This window comes from Bombus affinis, chromosome 5, assembly GCF_024516045.1.
Source record: "Bombus affinis isolate iyBomAffi1 chromosome 5, iyBomAffi1.2, whole genome shotgun sequence".
NCBI lineage: Eukaryota > Metazoa > Arthropoda > Insecta > Hymenoptera > Apidae > Bombus > Bombus affinis.
In genome coordinates, this window is record NC_066348.1 from 15,068,786 (window position 1) to 15,095,643 (window position 26,858).

Here is a 26,858-nt window from a genome sequence, read left to right on the forward strand (position 1 = left end):
CGAAGGCGTTCACACCAGACGATTACACGCTTTTGCAACTTTCTCTCTATCAAATAGCTACATTCTACCCGTCATGCGGAGGTTAATCCGCCGAGACATTAAAATCCATTCCTCGTGGCGAATACGAAACTTCATCGATCCCCTGTAATAAGCGGCTGTAACTAGCACGTTGCGTATCACGGAAAGGAAAATGCATGGCCTCCGACTGCCGAGTGCAACGTTGAAGCACGCTCCTAATGCACAGCTCATTTCATAGCCGTATCGTTTCGATGTTTGCACAGAAACACGTGCATATATTTCTTCTTTCATGCTTTCCACTCTTTCCAATTCCACAAATTAATTAAAGTTGTCCTATACCGCACGGTTATATAAAATGGTAGAAACGAAGATTTATAACAGCAGTGCATCATAGCGGTGCAAATTTTATAACGAGCGAATTTCCACCACGTGGAATTGTTTTTTAAAATGCTTGATCGCTTAATTCTTCGTTCTTAATTTCTTTCAGCTTCTAAATGATTGAGGATTCTTAAATGCAATGTCATTTATCAATGAGAATTCTTAAGTTATTTTGACGCAACTCCGTTTAACGTTCGATGCTTCTTCTTCCCGTAAAAGGTGATGCTTCTAACCAATTAGTTTCCGTATTGTGGATTTTGCGAAGGATTGTGCAGGATGATTCTACATGGGAAAATTAATACAGTAACTCGTGCAGTTAAATCGTAGGCGACACTAATCTGCGTGATTTTCATCGTCAGACAATTGCTTCGAAACGCAAAACATCGTAACCTTCGCATTTTCATAAATTACACGGAGATGGTCTGCAACAGAAATGATCGCCGCTGCGTGTGATCAGACGATAGATGTATTTTTAAGGGGTTATCATTGACGAAATAACAGGATGGTGGAGGAACACGGCAATTCCAGGGAGGGCAAACCAGCCATCCACGGTCGCACGAATTCGACCACGATCCTCCGTTGTGTACATCGCGCGGCTCTCACCTTGATTACTCACCTGGGGTTCAGGGCAGCAGGTATGCATACCCGCATGTTTGCTCGAATAATTGGGAGGCTATACGTGTACCCCGGTATAACCCCCCAGCGTAGCGCGATCCGATCGAAATTCAATCTACCTCTCGGCGAACCGATCGCTTCGATAAAGATCTGCGCCGCCTATTTGTAACTCGCGATCGAAATCGTTTTGCGATCGCGTGCCGAATTCTGTTAACGTTATCGTTGCTATTCTATTCCATGGGAAGTTTTTTTTTTCTCTTTGCATCCTTTGCTTGCTCCGTGCCTTTTCGAGGTTTCCATTCGCGAACACGAAGCTTAAATTAGGGTGAAATTACCTCATGATGTAATGACAGGAACGGAGTCGTGGAAGAACATCTCTTTAACAGGAATTCATCGATTTCGTTGATGTATCGATGGCTCGCCTGTTTCGATGCATCTTTGTTTGCACGAGCTACCATCTTTTTTCAAACCGTGGAAATTTTCTTGCATTTTTAATTTGTATAATGGACTTCTGTAAATATCTACCGCCGTGATATATTTTAGGATAGTTTTATATTTATGACTTAAGAAGATATGGTTGGGTAAAACAACATGTAGTTTATTTGCGATTTTTAGTGCGCAAACTTCTACGCACTATCTCGCTGCTTGGTTCTTAATGGATTAAAAATTACTCGAGTATCAAGGGATATTAAGTGCCGAACATTTTTTCACAAATCTTTGCAGTTAAATAGAGAACGAACAAAATACATATTTAATCCTTGTCCGACGATTTCCGTAGGCGGCCGGTGGTTTACGGGATGCTCGACAATAAAGATCCTGTTTCACGCACGAAGACATAAAGTATCCGTGACTTTAATGTGTTTTCGAGCGAGGTAATAGCCCGGCGGATGCAACCTCGGGTTCGTAGTCGCGTTAATCGATTAACCTCGAATTCAGTTTACTTCATTGAAGGCACAATTTAACGTTATAAAGCTTTAACGAAAAATATTTACTAATAAAAAATCACGATGCATGCGTAGCTTCCAAGTACGAGTTTATTCGATCTTGGTGAATGGGCTGAAAGTGCAAAATATTGGCATCATAAATAACTACATACGCAAAATTCTTCCTGCACCTTATAATAACAGAGCTATTTTTATGAAAATATATATCTTTACTGTGAAAAATTGTTACTGTCGCATCAAGCAATAATAAAGCTACTTCGTAACAGATTTTCTTATTTTACAAAACTGCTCGAACCGTTATAAAGAGAATAACCTGTACTGTTTTATTTGTCTACTTTATAGATTATGTCAATAATTTACGAGGGCCCTGTAGTTCTTTTTCAAGTAGCTATCAATTGATCTACTTAATATCTGGTACACTAACTAAATCAATATTCTTCGATATCTAGATTCTACACGTACAAATATATCTCGACGAAGTTTCCTAAAGTCTGTAAAGCTTCTCTCACGAATTATAATCCCGGTTAAAGAGTAAATCGAATCACAGCCAGGGAATACCATCGTTCATTCAAAAAGTCACGGTAAAAAACGAACAATTTTCAATCGCTGTTGATGAAAATTGTTTTCGGACTGCGCGAAGCGACTAGCCAGCGTGCTAGCTATTGCATCTCGATCGCGCGCGCCAGTTAATGAGCAAAGTTCCGAATTAATATCGGGTCCCCGTTGAAATTCGTAGTGGACGAGGCGACGGGGAGTCTAGCAGTAGACGACAAAGTGACGGACGATCATTGCGGCGTAATTAATGACCGAGTCGCGTTGCGCGCGACGCTAATTTCGATCGCTGTCATAATTAAATAGGCGCGTGTACGGGTGACAATGTCTCCGACAGACAGATACACGAGAGTGGAACCAACTGGCGAAGCCGTAATTTCGCGGCGAGACTAATAATCGATTCGCAAAAGCGGCCGCGCAAAGCTGGCCGGAAAATATTTCGAATAACGGGGACGTTGGAAAATTTCGATTAATTCTAAAAGAGGATTCGTTTCGACGCGCGCGCACGCAAATATGTAACGCATACGTATATCGGAAAGGGCCGACAGAGATGCTCGCCGCCACCAGTTTACGGAGTGAAAATCAGCGACATCGAGGGCCATGGATTTCGCTCCTTCCCGGTGAACTCGTAAAAGAGTTTTAAAACTCGAGCGACGATGAAACGAACGGGGCGAGGATTGGTTTTCGCGGTAAAGCCTTGCAGAGAAACGCATTCGCGACCCTCTCTCTCTCTCTCTTTCTACTCGGCCTTAGACGCTGAGTAGTTAGAAAAGGAAGCAAAAGAAACAGAAGAGGAAGGAGCGCTTCTGAAGAGACTCTCCTCGAGCGTATCTTTTCTCGGTATTACGACCGCTTATTTTCTTCCGTTCGCGCCCTTACTTTTTCCTTCTTCTTCTCTTCCTTTTCACTCAACGTCTCGCACCATTTTCTCCTTCTCTGTCTATCTTCCTCTTGAGAAAATATCTCGCTGCAAGAAGATAGAAGAAGAGCCGCTCGAATGCGGAACACGCTCGAAAGAATGGCTCAATTCCCGGTGGTAAATTAATTTCCGCCGATGAAGAGAAGAAAATTAAAATTTCCTCGGCGAGTGTGTTTTCTCGTCGAGCAACCAACGACCACGAGTGGCTACCCTAGTCGAGGATAATCGTTACGACGCAATTTCGCGGCGGGTTAATCGAACCCTCCCACCTGGTCTACCTCTTGGGTCGTCTTGATTCTCGAACGATTCACGAGGAAATTCCGCGCGGCCCACACAACGGAACAGAGAACGAATTGTGTAAAGCGTAACCAGAGAGAGAGAGAGAGAGAGAGAGAGAGAGAGAGAGAGAGAGAGTAATAGATCGGAAGAAGAGGAAGGAAATGGCGTTTCTGTAAACGCGTTTCATGAGATATCGTCGGAAACGAGGGAGCGTGGCCGACAATTTAGTCGCGATAATACGAAACGACGATCGGTTTCGGGGGTGGACCGCGAACGTTTTGAACTTTCTGTGTAGGCTGTGTAAACACGTGGACGTGACGCGTGCACCACCGTTTCCAATGTACACGAGCATTGTGCGTGCATCGGAAGCGGCTTTTCAGCCGTTGCCAAAAGCCGAACAATGCCAAAGAAACGGCGGCTGTGCACTGGTACGTGCCAGTCGATCCTGCATACAGGGTGCTCCAGAGGAACTTCGTATCTGTTAATGCAACGCTATTTAAGACGTCGATCTTCCAATATCTTCAACGATTACGACCATTCCGATCGTTAAATTAATCGTTATTAAAAATATCGCTTATAACGACTTCGTGTTCGACTAATAAAGTCGAATATTTGAATACAATCGAACTTGCTATTCTATTAACTCGTGCCTCACTCACGTTTTACTGTTAACGCATTGCGGATAGGTCACGATAGTCTTCTATGTTCCGTAGCCACGTCGTGCAATCCAGTCACGCCTCCACTCGCGTCCAAAACTTGGCGTACCTTCCGGCAATTCATTCACTCGGTCGAAACTGGCACTCTACGCTCCAAACAATTATCCCAACTACCTACAACCTACCGGTTCACTCGCTTGCCGTGACTCGAGAAAAATGTGAAAAATCTGGAGTTCAACGAGCCAATGGGTCAGAACGGAATCGTTCGGCATCGTGGAAAAAAAGTCTGCCATTAGAAGGTGCCATTTCAGAGTGAAGAATCGATTACGTGCAGGAAACGCGTCGTTTATCGAACACCCTGTGCGGTTCGGGCAAAAAATACGCCGCCAGAGAGAGATTCCGTATATGTACGCGATAGAACCTATGTTCTCTCTTTCTCACTTTGCGACGTCTGCCATACGAGGCCGGCTGTAAACCGTGCAAAACCAAACGCTGTTCTACCAATAGCCGCATACCAAAGCGACTCCGCAAAAATGCGAGACGCGAAATCGATCGGCTCGGTATAAAAATACAACCGAGTTTTCGCCAGGGGTAGCTTTTTCGTCTGTTCAAAGGAAAACCACCGACAGACTAGTAATTTTGGAGTATTTCCATGGCACGTGTGTACATAGCTCCTACTTCCTCGTTTATTATTCTTCGTACTCTTTTCAGACCATTTACATAGATCTTCGCGTTTTCAGACAGCGTAAAATATTCTCTGTTGTACGAAAAGGATGATCGTGTTAGTATAGGAAGAAGAGTGTAATGATTGGTCAGTGACTTTAGAATAGGTACGTGCAATCGTAGATGGAATGTGTAAACGCATGAGTAATAGTTTACCGACGAACACGAGCAAGAAGTCTTTTAGTGGTTCTGCGTGCGTCTTATTCATGAACGTAGATATACGATAACCTCATTTATTATTTTCCGGTCATTTGATAGCACGTCGTAGAATTACGTTCGACATTCTCTTGATTCAACATCGATTATTCCATTGCAAAATTATTTCTAACTGATTCGCGTAAAATAAGGAATTCGATTCGTGTTTGAATCTCAGGTTTCTTTTTTTTCTTTTTCTTTTTTTTTTTTTTGCTGATCAATTTTTGCGAACGTCATTCCGTGAAATAACCATAAAGATTTTCTATTTAAAAACAATCTTGAAGATCTTAATTAACTAACGATCTCGATTTTTTATTTCATCGTTCCATGTATCCTGTCCATAATGTATGGATTCAAAATAAACGCAACGCGAATAAGTTAGTTGCCCGTAATTTCTATTAAGATACAAGTACGAGTGATTCTTAAACACGAAAAATAACGCCTCGAAATTTATCTATCGCGATTATTGATGGAGCATACAAACGCGGATCACACTGAGATTCACTGTATCCATATTTACACAGTTCCTAACAGAACCTTACAACAAAGAGGTGATTATTTCCAGACGCGAGCGGGAACGTTATATTGCAGAAAATAACGTGCGATGGAAGATTAAAAAACACGTGGATAAAGTCGAGCGGTATCATGGATAACGTATCGTGGATATTTTTCAGTCGGCCCGTGCTCGACACAAGCATCGAGTTAAAGCTCGTTCGAGTTTTGACGAATGACAGGACTCGCGAAATTCGAGCGTTCGCGTTGTCAGGGCTGACTCGTCGCGCGTGTTACCCCGCGAATAAAACAAATCAGCAAGGATCGTGGCTCGAGCGATAGATGGCCGCTGCTATTCAACGTCACTCTTGTTAATTATAGCGGCCAATTAACCGCGATTTTCACCGTCCTCTCGCTCTATCGCACGCGTCCATCAGGAACAAAGCTAATCTCGTAGTTTGTCGTGCGCTAAGGTCTATCCGGATCGCTTGTATTCCAATCGACACATACATTTTTCAACTATATCGATGTGAACGAAACTCGAAAACCGACGCGATGCGGTCTTTCAATTAATCGTGCCATTCGCGCTCCACTTCGTATAACGGTGCGCGCCGATTCGACGATTCGCCGCGCTACGATCGATTAATTGTTTGCTTTCCATTTTTATACTCCGTTATGCGAACAATGGCAATCGACAGAAAACAAAAAATGTGAACGAAGTGCTTGAATAACGTCGAACGTTAATATTCCGTGAGATAGAGATCAAACGAATAGCCCAAACAATTAAATAGTTTCCAGCGATTCGTATTGCTAATTCTTGGATCTTTCATCTTTTATATTTCACTGGCTGCGACGATAACGATAATCGTGGGAACTTTTATTCGATTTCTTTCCATCTATTGAAAAGTAGAAACGGAGGGAAGGCTATACAGATACAGTTTTTAATGCAATTTTTAGTGAGAAAAGTGTAATTATATGTACTGCACTCCAGTTACCAATCGATTACATAGTAAAAATTAAATTTGACTTTTCAAGCGAAAAATAAAAAGTCTTTTGTTTCTACACTTTCACACGCGAAAGTTTAATTTTGCAAAGTAATAAAAATGGAAACGTATCATCCACCGGTAAGCTGAGAAAGCCAATTTAGTTGGAATTTCGAGCTCTTATATTAAACGAGGTTCGATCAATGAACAGAAAGAGTTGGACTCTGAACGAGACACGGTAGACGGAGTCGAGTCGAGGATGATTTCGGATACTCTCACGTCCATCAGGATGTGAAGCGAACAGGCTGCTGGCCGAGCAATTGGCTGGCGCCGCGTTGTAACGGAGTTTCGGGCGTCGCGCGTGTCAAGGCGCATCCGCATGTCGGTCGCATCCTTTGGCACGCGTAAATGCACAACGCGGTGCACATGCAGCTAACACACGTGACACGTTCCATCGACAGATAATCGATACTCGGCTAAGCATCGATGATTCCTGTCATTAGGCCGACCAAGCCTTCGATCAGAAATTTCCCGCAATTTGCCAGCACCGCTTTCCTTCGCGTAATTAATTTCTCTCGCGTCGTTAAACTATTTATCTTTTTGTATTCTGTAAAATGCGTTTTTGCGTTAGTGAAAGAAAACTACCGGTAGAAAGCGTAGTTTCTAGTCTCGAAGATTATATTTCATCTTCCAAACGCGTTTTCCCCGAGAAGAGGTCACGATGTCGAGTCACAAAAAAAAAAAAAAGAAGAAAAGAGAAACTCTATATTCGTTTTCCAATATACATATTGCGCGGTTGATTATGCTGGGATAAATTGATTCTCGAGTCAGTCATCCTGTTTCCTTTAAATCAAAATTACCATCTAGTAGAAATAATATAAGAACAATATCGAATTAGTTTATATGACTTTTATGCGGTATATCTACATGTTAAATTACGAACAAACTTTTTATCATAAAAAGTATAAACAAGCTAGCATACGCGAAAGGGACAAATTGTAATTGTTGTAGCACTCTGGTTTTATACGAAATAAAAACTATTCGTCCTAGTATTCATTTGTTATAACATGCGTTACTATTTGCATCGTTATTCCGGCAGAAAGCGGTCCATGGTTAGTTCAACTTGAACAATGCCCAGTCCAGCGCACCCTCGCTGGGTACAAATCGTCATAATCATCGCAGAATTCGGCCTCATATATCAAGGAGCCCTTAACAAGCTGTCAGAAACTAATTGCACCGAATCTCCAGAATTCTTTCTTCCCCGTGGAATATCTATTCCCAATAGTAAAACCCACGTTCCCTAATTATCCCACAGAGAGCCAGGAAAAAGAGAAGGAACCCGGTTCCAAGCAAAAACTCGAAGCCAGAAGTCTGGAACATCTGCTAGGAAATCGAACGATTTCGAAAATTGAATCAAACCAAAGCGGAAATTGCGTAATCGCGCGAGTTCCCGGGGGAAACGGGGAGAGTGTGGCCGGACAGGTCTGCGGACGAATATACACAGCCTCTGGACGAAAAGCTCCATCGGGAACGTCCGATCTGTTCTCCTACCCTCTCGTCGCTCTTCTGGCTGGCAGAACCAGATTCGGTTTGCATTCGAAGCGTGTCCTCCGCACGAACGCGACTCGAATTCGCCGATAGGACGCGCGTTCGAGCATCGAAACGCGTCGTTGGAGGGCGACGAGGACCATCGGACCTCTTTCCGGAATTGAAACATCGCGGTTATTAGAAATCGTTGGCGGTTGAATAGCGAACTCCTTGTTTGCTTAGGACTTCGCTGACATTATGGGTATACACTGCCGGTTGCACGAGTATTGGGACAGCTATTCGTTACACCTATTGAAAAAGTCGAACAGATTTTACTTTGTTCAGTATTCGATACTTGTTTCATCCCGAAACCGAAGAAAGTTTAAGTTTGATCGTCTTCTTTGTGTCATCGTTCATTTAAAGTACTTGTTCGTTATTTCATAGCAGCTTGTATGTATTATATTATAATGTTACTTAAAAGACGAACACGTAGAACTTCGAATGTTACGATGTATTTCAAAAAATGTAAGAGTACTAGATAGGAGATTTAAATTAGGCGGGTCATGTTTCTTTAAAATTCAAAGATGAAGCGATTTATTACAGGTTGCCTCGTAGATTGATTAGGATAATGCATGGATCGAGATTTACGTCATTATATTTCCGTAGAAGAATTTTCTATCGACTCGTAAAAATCTGGCTGTGGCAGTAGCATCAATGTCAATAATAACGTTCGAGTCAGAGCCTCTTAGCGTGTATATCCCGGCCCAATCACGGCAAGGAAAACACAGCTTTATAAATACCGACAAAACGACATTTCCCTTTTTCCGTTCTGTTCCACGATTTTAACGAGTCGAATCAGCGTGTGCTCCAAGCGACGGTAGGCCGACGTACGCGGGAGTTTTTCACGAGTCCGTCGGTTTAATAGCCCCGCTGTGTACTGCGTGCTCCAGCAACATTGGAAAGCGGCTTAACCCTCGAGGACCCTCGACTAGGTACGATCGACCGGTATTCGACGTGTGCGCGGCCGCACACGCGTGCCACCACGTGGATCAGGAATACGTTACGTTACGGCTTCGTAAACGCGCGTACGTATAACGTACAGAGGGCGAGTCTAAAGTCTAAAGCCTCTCTCGTGTCTCTGCTCGTCTCGTTCTTCTTCTCTCCGTTATCTCTCTCTCTCTCTCTCTCTCTCTCTCTCTCTCTCTCTGTCTCTCTCTCTTTGTCTGTCTCTCTCTTTCACGAGGGACTCTGGAGTGGCTGCAGAATTCCTAAGGCGGGCGAGCGTTATTATATCGCGACGCAACAAAAATTCGAACTTCGCTCCGCTTTCTGGCCGCTTGCCAGAACGACAATCTTCGGGGCTGGCCTCGTCCTCCCGCGTAAGCCGTTGTGCAATCGTGCGTGCTCCGCGATACATATTTTCCCTGGAAACCCTTTGTCTCCTGACTTTTTCCACCGTTTCTCTCCTGTTCCAAATCCCCCATCCCCATTAATCGTTCCTCTCCACGTTTTCATCTCGCGTCAGAGATTTCTCTGCCTGTACTCCTCCGCGTGTCACCTACGCGTTCCAGCTTCTTTCTCCAACCAAGTGTCCTGTCTTTCTCTCGATCGTTCGCCTGACTGGTCGAAAAATCCCTGGCTTCGCTAATTCCGTACAGCCACGACTCGTTTATTTTCGCTTTACAACGGACCGATCGTCGTTCTTAATTTACGAGACGACAGGCCGTACGTCTGGACCGTAGGTCATCGTACCCTTTATTTCCCGAATAAAACCGGGCGATCCGCGAAATTTTTCGCCGATTTATGCGACCATTATCTCCGGCCTATCGAGTCTCCAAGCCTTTGATGATTCGTGGCAGACGTCCGTTCCCTGGCACCGCTTCTTTGTCTCGATCTGCCGTCGACTCGACGTTTGCGAAAGAAAAATAGCGAGGCGAAAGAAGAGAAAGAGCGAAGCGCTCGGTCAAGAGCCATTCGGGTAACAAGCAACCGGAAACGATGTTTTCTCGCGCGAAGATACAACGCGATACACGCGATTTCCAGGCTCCCCTGGTTGCCAGGTTTCCCCGTAACGCTTTCCATATTCTTCTGTGCACGAGGCTTCTCGTATTTTTGGAAGCTCCTCGTCCATTATTCAACGCGGTGTACGACGCGCAGAAGCGATCCTGGAGACACAGGGCCCTTTCGTATGAACTGCGCCATAGAGAAGGGAAACCGAGGAAAGAAAGACGAAAAACGGCCGAAGAACCCGCTAATTGACGTCCCACGAGAGACCACGTTGTTACTCTTTGGCAACAAACGATGGAGAAGGGAGAGAAAAGCGTTCCTGGCCCAGCCTAGCCGCCGAGGTTCGTTCGTTAATTATCCGGGCGCAAAAAGGAGGCCCGGTGTGTTGTAGTTTCGAGCGGAAAAAGGAGGAAGCGTCGAAGTTGCTCTCGACGAGCAGGAAATTAATTAGGCGGGGAAAGGGGTGGAGGGTGGTTTTCAGCGACGTTGGAAGAAGAAGCCGCTTATTCTCCAGGTAATTCGTCACGTGGACGTTTAGACTGGTAGCAGAGGGTCGAAGGAGAGACACTATGAAGGTTCTGGTTGACGAGCTCCTCCAGGAACTCCGGCGACGTCATCCGTCGGCAATTTCAGCTACACTCGAGACACAGACGTACACACAACCTATGGTGACCCGTGTTCTGCCAGCGTCGCTCTGGTGGTTTCGCCGAGCAACCATAAGTGGAGATCTCGAGTGGAGTACAGAGTGTAGACCGTGTTTCTCCGTCGTTCGACCGATTTCTACTCCTGTTCCCTTCCTTGCTATATTCTATACGTTGGCGCTGGTCCTCGCTGGATTCCATTTGATTGGCTCGTTACGTCTAAATATAACGGAATTTCGTCGGCACGGATCGCTGATTGCCTCCTCGAGAATCATGCGTCGATTAGAGTCGCGATGAGTGGCGTGACGAATCTGTTCGAAGAAAAGTTGTCGTGATTTTCGAGGCTAATCGGAAGCAGTCGAGACACGCGACGGTCCTCGTCGGTCGCCGGTTGTGTAGTTGGGATCTCGAGTCGCCTGGTAGCTCGTTTGCATATTGCTCGTCCACTTATGGCTCAGGAACAATGGGAAAGTTGAAATTTATTAGCCGGAGTTCGCATTGTCCGGATTACCAGGGTGCAGACCGGCAGACTTTCGGATGGACGCTTAATCCTCTCTCTCCGTTCTCCTGCAAATGTTTCCCACTGGTTTTCGTTAATCTCGATTAGAAATTATTTCCTTTTTTTTCTTTTTTCGTATAACAAACGTCTGGTAGTTTTGTAGTAATTTGCAGCTACAAAACGACACGATTTGCTTCTTCGTCGAACACGCTGTGTTTGTTGGAATAACAAGGGTACACCTGTAGAATATTGTTCGACCAGACAACGTGTCGATTATATCAGAGTCCATATCGCGCTGCCAACTTTACACTTCCAAACGTATACCATCTGCAAGAGTGGAAAATAATCATTGATTACGCGTGTTTTCCTTAATAACAGAGAGATGGCCGTGGTATAATTTACAAGCTCGTCAAAGTTTCTTTTAAATAGCACGAACAATCGAGTTACGAAATATCGTTGTTGTTTTTGGCAACGAGAAACTGGCCATTCCTGTTGAGTAGATGATTTACAACTATTATACGACAATGTGACGATTACGTCAAGTACTTACATCGGACTGTAGCATTATTCACCAGTCGTAGACACTTACTCGCTCTTTGTGGAAGCACGTAAGACGGATAAATTATGCTCGGTGGATGGTCTCTTCGACGACGATTGTGCCGTGGATTCGCATTGGGCGGTCTCGAGTGTGGCTTGTGTTCCGCGGAAACCACGCGAAGGGATAGTCCGTGTGTATTTATACACCCGGTACGCTGATTCACCGTGCTTTTCATTAGAACTCCGTCTCCGTCGCGTAAACCTGTGTCGGCCGAAAGTGGCCAGAATATGGGCCACCTCCGCGGTTCTCAACGTCATCGGCCAGTATTCTCGTGACCTCGATTAAATTCGATCTCGCGTGAACGATAAAATGCGGAATTTGTAAGACGAGGTTTATTAAGATTTACTTTAGTGAAAGTTAAAGCAAAAGTTAGAATTAATTAAGGTAGAATCGTATTACGACGACACTCAATGGAGTTATGGTAACGTCATGCGAATGTCAGTTATCAGTGGATTTTTATTTGCTGTTAAATTTTGTCAAATGTGTCGAAATTAAAATTTAATGTTTTACGATATTTCATCGATATCCGAAATTATTGAATATCCAATTATACTATTTAGGGGCAAGGCACACTTGTGAAATTCTATTAGTATAAAACGTCAAATTATAAATTGGAAATTTGAGAGATTCGAGGGTTCTTCGGTGTCATGAAGTCGCGTGCCACACTACGAAATAAATGCCAGCCACTTGTAAATTAGGACAATTCGGGGCGGGCAAATGCAGGAACGATGTAACCGTAGGTTTGTTTTCTTTGGACTTGCATCGAAGGGGCCGCGTGTGTACGGTATACACTGCGTAATGCATTCTTTCAGCGAATCACATTACCCGGCACACCTTCCTCCAAACAATAAACTCTTCGCTTATTTATCTCAATTTCATCGTACGCTTGCATCGAGATTGGAAACCCCAATTCGTTAATCGATGCAACAAGAAAAAAATCAAAAACCTCGCCAGACGTGACCGCGTTTTGTCAAACGAGCTCGCAGTTATCGAGATAGACCTTTTCCCCCGAGCGTGGTGCCGGTGAAACGCGTTGTAAATTCCCTGCGCAGCTTCGATAGCGAACGATTATAGTCACGATACTTTTTCTCTCTTCCCCATCTTTTATTTTTTCGTTTCGCGTTTCACACTCCATAGGTCGCTGCGCGTTGCTGGCCTCTCGCATTCGTATTTCACGCGGGATTTATACTAGCAATCCATTTCGGAATCTAATATTCGTCGCATCAGTTTTATCGCGGGCTTGATTAAATTGGTTTACAGACATGCGCAGGTGCGTTGTTTGTCGGCGGTGCGCGGCAGTGGCCCGTTTGTAAACGGGTCGAAGCGGAAGTGGAATGGAAAGAGCCGCTTCGAATGGGCCGGTACACGAGCCAACGATAATTATTAATATTGTAGCGGATATATCGTTGTCGGCGTTGGATTTCCGCGAATAACCAACTTCGTCTACCTTCCCCTCCTCCCTCGTTCCTCTTTTTCTCTCGTTTTACCTCGACTTCTGTTTCTTCTTCCACCGTCCACTAACTTGGATTCGCAAAATTTGAAACGTCTAAATGTTTAGACCGATTCATTTCCTGAAATCATTAATCTCCGCATTTCCGTTACATAAATTTTTCCCGGGTCGCGTTCGACCCTCCCCTAGTAGCTAGGCGTTCCGTTTATTTATTCACGTTAATCGTTTACACGGCCGGCGTATCGTATCTCCTCGTCGCGAAATGATTTTCGACGTCGAGGGCTGCGTGGCACCAATTAATTCCAGCCGGAATTATGGATGTAAAGTACGCACCGGCAAAACGCTGCTCGGTTCTCGAAATAACGCGAACGTTGCCGTAAAATCCCCGAACACGTTCTCTCTCTCTCTTTCTCCCTCCCTCTCTCTCTCTCTCTCTCTCTCTCTCTCTCTCTCTCTCTCTCTCATCCTGCCCGCGACCGATAACTCGTAAAAATGGTCGATCGTAATTCCATGGGAAAAGCGTACGACTTTTATTAATCCTGGCGAATTTATCCGTTTACTTACGCCTGTAATACGCCAAGAGGACCGGGTATTTTTGTTTCTCTTGTCAAAGCCGCTCTCGATCCTCGAACCCGTTCCTTTTTGCCTGGGTGGTCGAGCGAATTTTTCGAAAACCCCGTGTCGATGTTGACATAACATCGTGCGATTAGAATATCCGCTAAATATTAGCGTTAGAGACAAATTGGCTCGACTTATCGATTAGAAGAGCTTTAATCTCTTATCGACGTTTTCTCAAGGTTTCATTTATACTTTGTGGAAATTAGAATTCGATCGATATTTCTACGATTGGGAAATACATCCATCCGTACGTAGAAGTTCGCGAATCGTTCGACAAAGTTCAGTAGAACGATTCTATTAGGTTACTTTGCCAACCTTCATCGATTTGCAGAATTGACAAATCTGAAAAATGAACGTGTAATTCCACGCCATAGTGGTTGATAACTTCTGCAACAAAACGACATAGACAGAATTAAAGAATTAAAGGACAATTAAATCGGTGCAAGAGACACGAAGTTACCTAAAATATTCTGCTCTATATACTAATTATCATATAGTCGTTATCAATGCGTAAATAATAGGAGAAAAAGAAGAGACTTGCGTTTTATCGATCGGAAAGAATACTTTTATCCTCACGGCTGTAAGTATACATTACCTTAATTAAACTCTAACACGGTTCAGTGGACAGACTACTTTACTTTTTCGGCAAAAGTTCAGGTAGTTGGTGTTCAGGGAATCAAGTTGGTTCTGGTACGCGTCCACAGTGGCTGCGCGTGTCGTTCTTTTCGGGCTTAATATTTCAACTGACCGATAGAGGGTCCCCGAGGGCCTGTCGCTAACTTTCATAACTCATCGCCGCGTACCAACCCTTTTCGGGGGAACGAGAGCAAGCGAGACAGCACGACGTGGCGCGGCGCGGCGAAGGGTTGCGACGCGAGGCGCGTTGAATCAAACTCTAATCCCATCTAAATCGGGACTACGCGATAAATCCAGTATGATTTAATTACGAGTCGTCGCGGTGCTATTCCCAAGTATTTAATTTAATCACCGGTGTTAATGCACCGACATTAATCTCCGAAGTTGTTGCTGTCGGCTCACCCTGTCCATTCAGCCATGCTGAGGTTCTAATGAATTTCTTCCGTCGAAGACGCGAGGCCACCGATAAGTTTCGCGGCTAAATTGACCGGGAATGAAGTTAACCGTTTGAGAACGGTACGCGCTTCTTGTGGTATTCGTGAGCAGCACGCGGGACTTGACTAATTCCGTGTTTGGATTCGGAGGATCGTTGAAACACAGATCGTAGAGATTGCCGCAGGCCAGGTCTGTAGAATCGGTAATTTGCCACGCTGGCAAGAAACAGATGTTGAATGGGCGATTCGTGATTAGAAGCCAGATCGGGCAGTCGGTGGACTTTATCTAAGGACTTGATCGAATTCCTAAGGGTACATGGAATTAGTGAATGAACGCCCCGCAACGGGACTCTAATTGGAATCTAAGAAACGTACGACTTTTATAATAAAATGACGTTCATTATTGTAATAAGGGATCGCGTTAACAGTAGCAGGAGTAGTCATTATAACTTAGATTTTGTAACAGAAGGGAATAAGAGATAAAGAATAAAATCTGTTAAATCAAGAATCAACTGTTACTTCTTTCGAGCGTGTAATCGTAACCCATCGACATCGTGGCAACGATCCATCAGGATCTCAACAAGATGAAGGAATCCATGGAAGAAGAAAAATAAAAATTTGGAATCATTTATAGATATCATTTATTTCAGTCGAATTGAAACACAAACAGATGGCATAATTTTCTTTACACGTACTGTACTCGTGAATCGATAGGTAGGCTAGAATTATGCAAGGATTAAAAAATGATAAGGCGACGCGTTAAGGAGGAAATTGTAGTAAGCGAGCTCATCCGAGACATAATTCAACCCTATGATTCTGGTCGCCTGAATAACCAAGAGCAATCAACCACGGGGAGATCATAAATCAAGCAGCGATTCTACGAGCAGCAGTCGGGTAGTCTTAAGCTGCATTATTCATGCAGCGTGCAGAAACAAACTTCGGGCCAAGTTCCACGTTCAGAAGCTTGATCCGACAGATCAAACAGCATCACGCGAGCAACCCTTTCTCCGCATTAGCCTCCGCGAATCTCGCTAATGTCTCGAAACGAAAACGTTTCTGCTTGAAACTGAATCGAAGAGCCAGCGAGGTAGTAGCTAGAAATCGATAGTGTTTACAACGATTCAAGGGGTGCGTGCATCGCATCCCCTGGCAATTAGACGATCGCGCGAACGAAGAAAAGGATAAACGACGGGTCAAGGCGGCGCAATCTAATTCCAACCCCCCATGCAAATCGAGGCTCTTAACTAGCTGACGTTTCAACCCTTGACACTCGCCCTCGCGGCGCTATGGGGTCGTAACGCAGCAACCGGCCCGGTTCCTTCGGTTCTCCTCACTTAAATTAACCCTCGACCGCTTTCCAAGCCCTCTTTCTCTCTCACGTCACTCGTTATTTCCCCGTTTCCTGGTCCCGGTGTTGCCTGCCGCTGCGCCCGGGGTCGATTTCAACGACCGGCGCGAAATTACTCGCCACGATAATGGAAGACATTGCAACAGCTGAGTGAATGTCGATGGTGGCAATTTTTCGAAATTTTATCGCGCCTCTGTTAGCTCGCTAGCTAATTAGACTGTGGATATTTATGCACCTATGGGAAATTTAAATTGGTGAAGCTGTACAAAATGAGTATAATATCCATAAAAAGAAAAATGTATAAAATATCCAACATGGAGTACTCGTTGCAATATATCTAGTAAAAATAATCTTAATTTGCATAATCATCCTTATTCGAACCGTAATTAGTAAAACGAGGAAAGTGTTTACGTAGATCGCTTGGTAGATAAATTTTACGTTCGACCTGGAAAACATTGGATCCGAAAAATTTCATTCAGTGGATACGAATGGAAACCGTGTCAGGTTGTTAATCAGAGCCTGACGGAGCAGCGGCGTCACGGTGTTCGCAAACAGCGATTCAATCGGATTCCTCTCTGGGAGGCGTTCAACAATCCGATTCGGAAATGCGAAGTTGCCGCGAAGAAAGGAAAAGCTCGATCGCGTCCTGGGTCGCGGTGCAACTGCATTACCATATCAAAAGGGTCTCGCGATATCGCGAAACTCTCGAGCACTCTCGATCCAACTACCGCGCCGTTTCTTCCGAGCGTTGTCACTTTCCTCTCTGTTCTCCTTCCCCTTTCCCCGTCCTAATTCCGACAAAGAAACTTGCACGATTGCTTCGAGGCGGGAATCGCTCGTCGTCCTTGTCGATCGAAATGGGAAACAGGAATGGAAACGTAGAACAAACAGCGAAATGCGACCTGCTGTCTGTCCAAACGGCGAAACAGTCGCCGTAAATTTCGAAAGAAGAGCGAAAAGGGTGGCGTAGTGTCGGCACCGGTTGGGGACGGTTTCGGGTTAAGCCGACCGGACCCACGCGCGCCAGGCTGTGTCGTTGCCTGTTCACGAATAAATGTCGTAGGAGTTGTAATTGCAACGAGGCGTAATTAGTTTTGGAAATTTAATTATTTCCGGGCAGGGTACGCGGATACGCGCGCGATAAACGCCGCCGGCGGAAGCCTTTCGACGAAGAATTATCGGAGGACTTTCCCACGTAGCAGCCGTTAATCCTGCTTCGAGCAACCTCGAACCAATGGAAAATCGTCGAGTTTCGAAACCTCCGCACCTCGACGCGCTTTCATCTTGCCCCGCTGCCTCTCCTCGGCTTTTCTACATCGCGTAATCCGTCGACAAGCGTCATTCGTTGCTTTGTTAATCAACCTCGAACGCCTTAGGACACGTCTAATTTGCGGGCTGACGGCGAGCCGCCTAGACGAATGCGTGCGTACAGTTTTACGGAGAATCGATTTCCAGTCGGTGAAGAAATTGCCAACGAAAGTCGCGGGAATACGCGATGAGGCTATTACTCGTGTTTAAGAAAATTGCCTTTAAACGTCGTATTATCGCATGAATTCTTCAGACGGTTTTAATCTATCCTACATAGGTACAACGTGCAGCTTAATATACTTTAAGCATCGAGAAGAGTTCTCCTGAACGATGCGAGAAAAAAGATAATATTGCTAACGTCGCTTGTTAGATTATGGTTCTTAGACGCTCTTGCGACAACGATAAAGTCTCTAAATCATGCAGAAACGTACGTACGTACACTTCGTCCAGAACGGTGTTTGCACAGCTCGTAAAAAGGTCATTTTGTTTGCACCATACGATGTATTTGTTTTTTAAAACATAGGACAAGAATGAAACGTAATCGCTAAATGCGCAGTAAAATTTTCCAGCGCTTTATTGCAATAGGAGTAACCTTTTGTACGAGTCAAGTTATATTTAAAAAGATCTGTTTCGTCTGTTATCAAAATTAATTCTCTGGTGCGTTAAACGCTGGATTTTCCATATACGAACCTACAAAGTCCGTGCTCACGTAAGCGAAACCAATCGTTCAAGGCCATCCTTGAAGGTGTTCGCTCTCGTAACATCGATTTCTCACATTTTTACGCCGAACGGAACGATCTCGCGTTAACGCGTGTTAATTGCCCCTGCCATCGTACAGTTATCCACGTAGTTGCACATGAGAAAAAAAAAAAGACTGCAATCGTAAATATTCGCGATTGACGGTGCATAACGGGTGAATGCAAATCGCGAAGCGGTTACAAAACTTTCTCATGCGTCACCGGCATTCCTTGAACACACGTTTCCGCGCTTTGTCGGTGTGACATGTGTACAGAGCGAGATACGTAACAGTGGTCCGACGCGAGCAAATATACCGTTAGTATTGCGAACGGGACTATTGCTTTTCTCCTACGGACTTGTGTTTCCATTCGAGATGATGAAGCATATTCGAACGATTCTTTCCTATATACTGTCAAGATATGCGAGAGACGTTGATAAAACAGGTAGCGAAATACGTGAATTTATCGAAAAATTTAAGACACACTACAGGGAACAATCAGAGAATCGTTCTGCGTGTTACTGCGATTTCTATATCTGTTCCTTGCGTCCGCATCTCTTTCCGGTGACTATCTTAAAGTCGATATATCGATAATACGTCAATCGCGGATTTATACAGAACTTTCTCGCTTCTCAATATTTTAGCAACATCTCGCATTCACGCGTATCATAACATCGATGATTTCATTTTTCCTTCAAACTTAACAAATTTAATAAAGGATCAAAAGATACGATTGGATGGAAAGACGCAGCAAGGTTAATATAATAGAAGCTTTCGCAGAAGCTGCAATAGCTCTGGTAAATAGCTCTTCAATTGTTTTCAGCCATGCCTTTAAATTGTCGCGTAGTATAATACGATTTATCGAGACGCGAAAGATGTTGGAAACGGCAGAAAGCGAGGTATAATTGCACAAAAGAACGTTTTTACGATACTTTTTGTATATTCATAGCGCACGAACTGATTGCTTTGCACAGCGGCCGACTGTCGCGTTACAACCTCCGTTTATTGGAAAACACCGGTGAACCAATATTGATCCTGCGAATAGTGGAAAACAGTCGATGTAACGTGCGTAACAATACCGTGATACGATTAAATATGTACCTACGGCAATTCAATTCTATTAATTTAGACGTGCAAGCAGCCCCGTATTTATCCAACCATTCTCCCCTGATCAGCCTATTACATCGAACAAACAAGCGCGCCAACTTTTTTGTCCACGCCGTGGATATTATGTAAACGCGCGTCGATTGAGTTTTCGGATATTCATGCACAGCTCGTGGCTACGTTTCACAAACGGACCAACCTCGAGGTGTTTCGATCCACGAATCCACCTTAACCTTTAGTGGGAACAAACTGTAAAGTTTCTTTGCTCGCCACCGACTATTCTTTTGACGAAGGGTGACAGGCACCCTACTCTTCGTAAGCGAAGGGTGTGCTCGATCGAAGGGATCCTCGTGCGCGTGTGTTTTCTGTAGACGCGTGGTTCGCGATTGCGTTTTCAGAAATTAATGGCCAGCCGCGGTCTGAATTTCCGCGTTCGTTGTATCCGCTGCCGCGATTTCTAAGAACGAATGCGCACGACAGCTTAAAAAATTTATCCAGACCGACCGGTGTTAGCCCGGTGTGCGCTAAACCGTTCCCAGTCAACCGGCCGTCTTTTCAAACGGATCTTTACAAAAGCTGTCTTTCTCCCCCGAAGCTTTGTCCGAGCCCCCCGACATACCACAGACTGGAACCTCTCTCCGCCCCTTTGCCGTTCATGAATCTTTGAGAGTTCATCGCGGAACCTGGGAATCAGCTCTGTCTTCTTTTGTTTCGACGGTTTTGGCGTTCCGTCAGCTGGGAACAGCGTCAGAAGGACGGAAGAGCGATCAATGAGATCTTTTGTACTTTTACCGGACTCGTTGATTAGAGAGATCTCCGTGGGTCTTGAAAATTTGTAGGTAGCACGATTTTAAATATGGCAATTTGGAATGTCATTCATTGAGATGTAAATTTCTGATTGTAAAAGAATTTAAACGGTAAAATTATAGAGGGAAGAACTATTTCCTATATCAACGCGTTAGTTATAACTTTGTCCACTGAAATACATAGTCACGAGAGGCCAAGCGTGGTCAATTAATCAGAGTGATTAAGTTTCAACGAATTGATTGCTATTATGTAACTGCAGCTCGTTCTATATCGAATAAAATTGCTTTGAAACTGAGAAACAGCAGGAATGCAAAAACTGTATTTGCATTTTCTTATTTCTATGATGGCGGAACATCAACGAGTCGATCAATTTTCTTTTTGCATCTCGTGTCCATTAAACTCTCCGTCCATTATCCGTGGGAAAAATAATTCTCTCAGGAGCGAGAAAAGCAACAGCTTTAAGCTCCTTACCCATTGGTAAAGAGGTTTGTAACGAAGTCCATTTTTCTCGTTCTGTTTCAGCAATCATGGCGCATTTCTTTTTCCTGGCTGCGTTCTTCTGGCTGAACACGATGTGCTTCAACATCTGGTGGACGTTCAGGTGAGTCTTGCTCCCTTTTGTCCGAACAGCTATAGGGTGCAAAGAAAGAAGATGGGTATAGATCTGTGGCGGAAGATTTCGCCGCGTGTGTACTCTTCCGTGCGACTGCTCTCGAATCAAACGACTGTACCGCGTTAAGATTTATTTGATCGAACCTTCTTTCTATTTTTTCTTTTTAATTTTTCTCCGCTCGAAAAGCTCCTCGTTTTTACACACGCGACGCAAACGTTTCAGATATACTTTTGAAAAATGAAATACACGAGCAGTCGTCACGTAGCAATTAAGCGTCCGTTTGGTGGACGAGTCCCGTGAACAGGGTGATGAGGTAAAAATTATGAAAATTCGCGAAGCGTAATTGGCAGAGAATTTCAGAAGCGAAACGAGGTTGGTAACGGGAATGTCGAGGCCCCTGTCCCGAAGAGAGAGAGTAACTCTGGTGGTTTGTGCGTACGCCGTTAATTAACACCGGGTTGCAGGTTATCGACCTGGCCGAGTTTCGCGTTAGCCGCGTTGCCTCGTGTCGCATCTTCGATCAGAAGGCCACCACTCGTTACCTCGCAATTATGCAATTACCACGTAATTACGCAATCTATAGCGCGCTCTTGGCAAATAATTCATCGCGTTCGCCGCGAAATCGCTCGCCACGCTATCGAACAATGAGAATTATTCCATTATAAAACTATATGCTTGATAACGAACTCGGTTTCTGGAGCCGTTACTTTTTTCTCGCGACTACGCTGAAGCAAATTCTCGCGGGAAATAATTATTGCGCGATATTAGTCCGAACGGGCGATGAACCGTAACTTTGTACGTTCTCATGGTCTCTTCGTCCAATATGCGTTGCATTAAACAACGCTAATGTCGCCTATTGAATTATCATAATTCATTATTATCCGGTAATAACGGTCGCTAACAGACTATGGAACTCGCGGTTGACCTTTACCCGCGAGAAACGGATAGAACGCGCGCAGCACCTGCGAGAAATTACTTCTGGCGGTATGTTTCGCGGTGAGAACGCGTTACAGCGAACGTGAACGCGGGTGCGAACGTTCAGGTGGTTAGAACGATGATCTCCACCGAAGTAGCAGCAAAAGATCGTTAGTGGCCGGATCACGTTTGACTCGAAGGATCGAAAGGGGACGAAGCAGGCCGTCGCGTCGTCGCGGTGAGAGATGGGATCAAGATCACTCGGTCGACTGGTTAATGCGATGCAACACGGTCGCTATAACGGGCCCTCCATCTCTTCTTCTTCTTCTTCCTCTTCTTCTTCCTCTTCTTCTTGTTCGTCGATTTTGTCGACTTTTTTTTCTTCCGATACTGCCGAGTGGCTCATTTCTCACCTTTTTCTCTCGACAGCCTTCAACTTCTTTTGTCTCTTCGTTCGTCTTCCGAGTCTTGCTGCTCGTGTGCCATTGTTTCTTTCCGTTTTTATCTCTCCTTTCGTTTTTCTATCTCTCTTGTTGAATTGTAACGTGTAAAATATTTCACTTCACTAGCGAAATCTGTTCGATCGATCGCGTATTTCTTGATCAGGTATCGGCGATATCGTTTACTAATTTTGCAATACGTTGAGGTTTTTCGCAATAATTAAAAATGATTCGGTTTTGGAGAATTCAGTTTCAAGGATTCGAAGATCAAGAAATTCGAAAGTTAAATATTCGAAGAACGTTTTATTTTATTTGTAATTTACGTTAATAGCTACATTTCACTACGATTTTATCTCCGATCTACCATCGCGGTGTTACACGGTACACTGCATTCGCGAAACGATTCAAAAAATAGCTGCTCCGACTGGATGCATCCGCATCAATGACTCCGACTTTTCTCTGTTCCCCGAGCGTTGTACTTTTATCAGCGATTTTCGCGTGGGATGCACACGGCCGAAACGTGTCAGCGACACGTGCGCAACCCGTTGTATCCACTTGTTGAAGTGTCACCGACACGTTGCGTTCACGCTAGCTGCTCAGCTCCGTGATTTTCCAGCCGGAAAATTAGCCCGGTGTCATTTACCGCTGTGCAGCCGCGTTTAGCGCGATGCATCCTGTCGGATAACTCGTTTCATCCACAGTTTTCCTCCCGCTGCAAGGTCATTGCTTTCATGCCGCCACTCGGTTGCTTCGTTTAGGTTTCACAAAGATTCGAAAGGAGCTTTTCACAGAAGAAGCAGTGACGCAATCTGGAAATAACTTATCGAATTTAATTAGCAATATTATGAGAGACTTCATAATTGGACGCATTGAGCAACGTCGGCAAAAGGTACGACTCTAAGCTGCTTGGAGAACGATTACGTCACTGACTAGTCTATAGATTGGTACCTCCTATAGATCGGCCATCAACTAAATTTCTTTGTTTCTCAACTCATTACCCCTTGAGTGGTTCAAGTCCATTAATTCCTATGTAGGCAACCGAGCATATAAGGAAATCTCAGGTTTCGGTATTTTAAACCTGTGCATAAATTTCGACGTACAGACATTCATGGTCTTACAGTTTTTAATATTTTAATAATATAAATGCAGATACGAATCTAACTGTTCGTAGAACTGGGTCAAACTGGAACAGACTGGGTCAATAGTCTTTGGTCTTGGTCTTGGTGTGGTTATTTCTCAACTTACTACAAACTGTTCGAACTATCGCGTATGTTTCGCTGCAGAGATACCCAAAGAATGGGAATTCGAAGTTTCATCCTTCTGAAAGACACAGTTGGTGCATTCGATGATAAGGAAATAGCAAGTACAATTAAGTACAATGTACAAGCACGATAACCCCGAGCGAATCGACGATTCCATCGCGTGGAAATTTATACGCTTAATTGCTGACTGTGATAGCTGGTCTGATGAGTCTGAATACGCTTGCTTTTTACACCAAAGGTGAGCTCCTCGAACTTGCTCCTTACGACTAGACGCGTGCACGCCTATTTTCCGAGAAATTCTTCAATTACCTAACATCTAGCAGCTTCCCACGGTCAGTGCAGTCGTTGCACATAGACGCACATGTAAGAGAACATACACGAAGTCTTCTAACAGGGTTGACCTCGTCGCTCGCAATTCCTTGCTACCGTCGATGCTTCTGCTGTTGCTGGTTGCGCTCTCGACTCTCGGCGGTGCGTGCACTCAACGAGAGAGCGTTACTTCTCTAAACGAATTTGCATTCCAGAAGCGAACTGGTTCGTCGAAAGATTCGCCTGTGAGAATCGATGATCCTCGAGAGTGTCCTTTTATGCTTGTTCGCGAGCTTCTCGGAGATTTGGCGAATTTTCAGGAGCAAAATTTCTCCAGGAAGAAAGCCAGAGAATTTTTCGTTGCGAAAATATTTCGGTGCGTCCACGTTGGTTTCCTTTCTCAGGGTAGAAATCAAAGAGATTTCTGAAAGAAGCTTTTCTAATCGGTTTCGATCGCTTCGAGAGTTTGGTCACGAACATCAAAAATATCCTTCGAAGGCTTAATGGAATTCGGTCGAGCGAAAAAGCAAAGACCCGTCTATGAACTGGGGCTGCGACACGATCGGTCATTGTCAGCAACGAAGAAACGCCTAATCTCGATGCCTGCCTGCGAAACAATGCAACGACCAGGCCGCAGGCACAGGACAGAACGGAGAACAAAGGCGGAATGTGTCGTCTGAGGATCGTGGTCAAGTGTATTAGCCTGTGACGGTGTAAGTACGCGTTCGTGTCGGTCGTTAAGGTCTCCACTGTTCTCGAAGAGTGGCTCATTAACTTCGTTTATCTCGTCCCCGATAGCTGCATCATGGACTCGACTTCTTTGGCTACATAAGATCGTACTCCCCCGCTGCCAAGTTAATAGCATCCACAAAATTCTAGATAGTGAGAAAATTCCTAACAAAATTTGCACTTCGAACGATTTTCGTTTCTATATTTCCTTCGACCATCTTCTTTCCTTCTTTAGATGCTTTTAGATTGGAATTTATACAAGAGCTTTGATATCAAAATTTATATAGCAAGTACAGGTTAACCCCAAATAATAATTAATTCCACTACCGCTCAGAAATCAAATTTTTTAAAGCAAATACCATAACTGTCCTAAGATTTTAAGTAGAAATATAAAAATAGGATTAATTTTCGAAACCCCTTTGAAATTTGTGATAACTCTGCAATCGAATAAATATATTGAATTAGTCCGATAATAGTCTCTCGAATCACAGAAACTGGAACGTTCTGTTCGAAGCATTAAAACGTCTTACGTTTTATATGATAAGATCGGCCCGATACAAAGTCTGGTATACTTCGAAGTTAATATTGCTCGAGGCAATGGAGATCTACATGCATAGATTCATCTTGCGCTAGGTCAAAGATCCGGAGCATAGTAGTCGGAGCAGATGGTGAATTGATAGAAACGAGCGGAATCTGTAATCGACGAAGTGGTCGTTGCCAAGATTCGTTTTCATAACGAGAAAGTTTACTTGCGTCGGGCGTGTAACGCCGTCGCCCGAAGGCGATACCGGCAGAGTTGGCAAGCATGGCGGCGAAAAAGAACGAGGAAAAGGGAGTTTTGGAGACGCTTCGGGGACGTGATCAAGAACACCGGCCGGTCTGTCGTGGCGCGCATCCCAACGAAGCTTGATTAAGGTCCCTTCTGTTCTCGAACACAGTAGCTCATTAATTCCGTTATCTCATTTTCTGCAGTCACCGGATCTCTTGACCAGTGAATCGAATCAATTGCCCTCGTGTCATCCCCCTCTGTCGAGGGTCTGAAAAATCCCAAGAAATTTTCATAATATCGTCCGAGAAAGGCTCGAGTCTCTGCTTCGGTAGCGACAGAGAAGCGATCTAGTCGGTCGATTATAAATAGATTAATTCTCGTTCATCGACAATTTGTTAGGGCGTCAAGTTGATGCCAACAGGAGCGTGACCTACATTCACGCGATGTTGGCTGTACCATGTTTCTAGATGAATTTCGTAACGAACATGTAAGTACGTTCAACCTATATTATGATCAGCTTTTGTATCAATTAGTTGTTTGTACTTACGTCTTTCTTAAGCGTCCTTTTAAAATCAATCTTTGTCGCGTATCGTTCTTGGTAGCTATCCTCCAACTGTTTCGAACAGAGTATCTTTTATTGTACGAACCTTCGTCAAATCGATAACGAAGAAGTTGATCTTTGCTACTTGGAAATTTTTGTAAATATCTAAACTTCAGAGATCAAGTACGTAGCGTAGCGATTGTTCCGTGTCTTTCAAAGTCCGCGTACCAAAAATTCTCTCTTCGTAGGACGAGGTTAACCCCTACAGTGATCGCTCGTAAAAAGGGATTACTCGCACCTACAAAGAAGCTAACTTTCCCGCTTAAAAAGTTCTACAAATCCAATGCAATCGTTTTCCTGAATTGTTCAAACTCTCCGTTTCGAACATTGTCAGCTCGTTCGGTGAACCGTTTAGGTCAATTCCCTGGGACGTCCGATTAAGTTAATTGAATTAAACGGTCTCCGCGTGTCCCTTTGCGTCCTCACCGGAAGCGCTGCTGGAAACCCCCTCTTCTTTCGTTCATCCACGTAACACCCATGAACACTACGGATTACCAGAGGATCTTGAAGAGACTTCCAGTTCGATGGCTTTTCAGCGGAAGAGCAGATTCTACAGCCGCGAGCAAATTAGTTTAACCCGGCGAGTAGGTTCGTAGTCTTCCCGGTCCCGATTCGGCAAACTTCTTCGAGGGTTCCTCAGTTCCTCGAGGCTGTGGACGTGACGGCAACAAGATATCTCGCTGACCGTCACGTTTGCGGTTGTCCCTGTCGGTTTACCTCGTAGCTCTTTCTCTCTCTGTTTCTCTTGCATCT

At 44.4% G+C, this 26,858-nt stretch overlaps 1 protein-coding gene across 1 annotated transcript in view; it reads left to right on the forward strand.

Annotated features, from left to right (window-relative positions):
* Positions 1–26,858, forward strand: part of LOC126915983 (probable G-protein coupled receptor Mth-like 1) — a 152,472-nt gene that overhangs the window by 35,829 nt on the left and 89,785 nt on the right. The window contains exon 4 of the mRNA XM_050721297.1: positions 20,990–21,068. Coding sequence (XP_050577254.1) covers positions 20,990–21,068 — 79 coding nt within the window. The remainder of the gene's footprint in view (positions 1–20,989; positions 21,069–26,858) is intronic.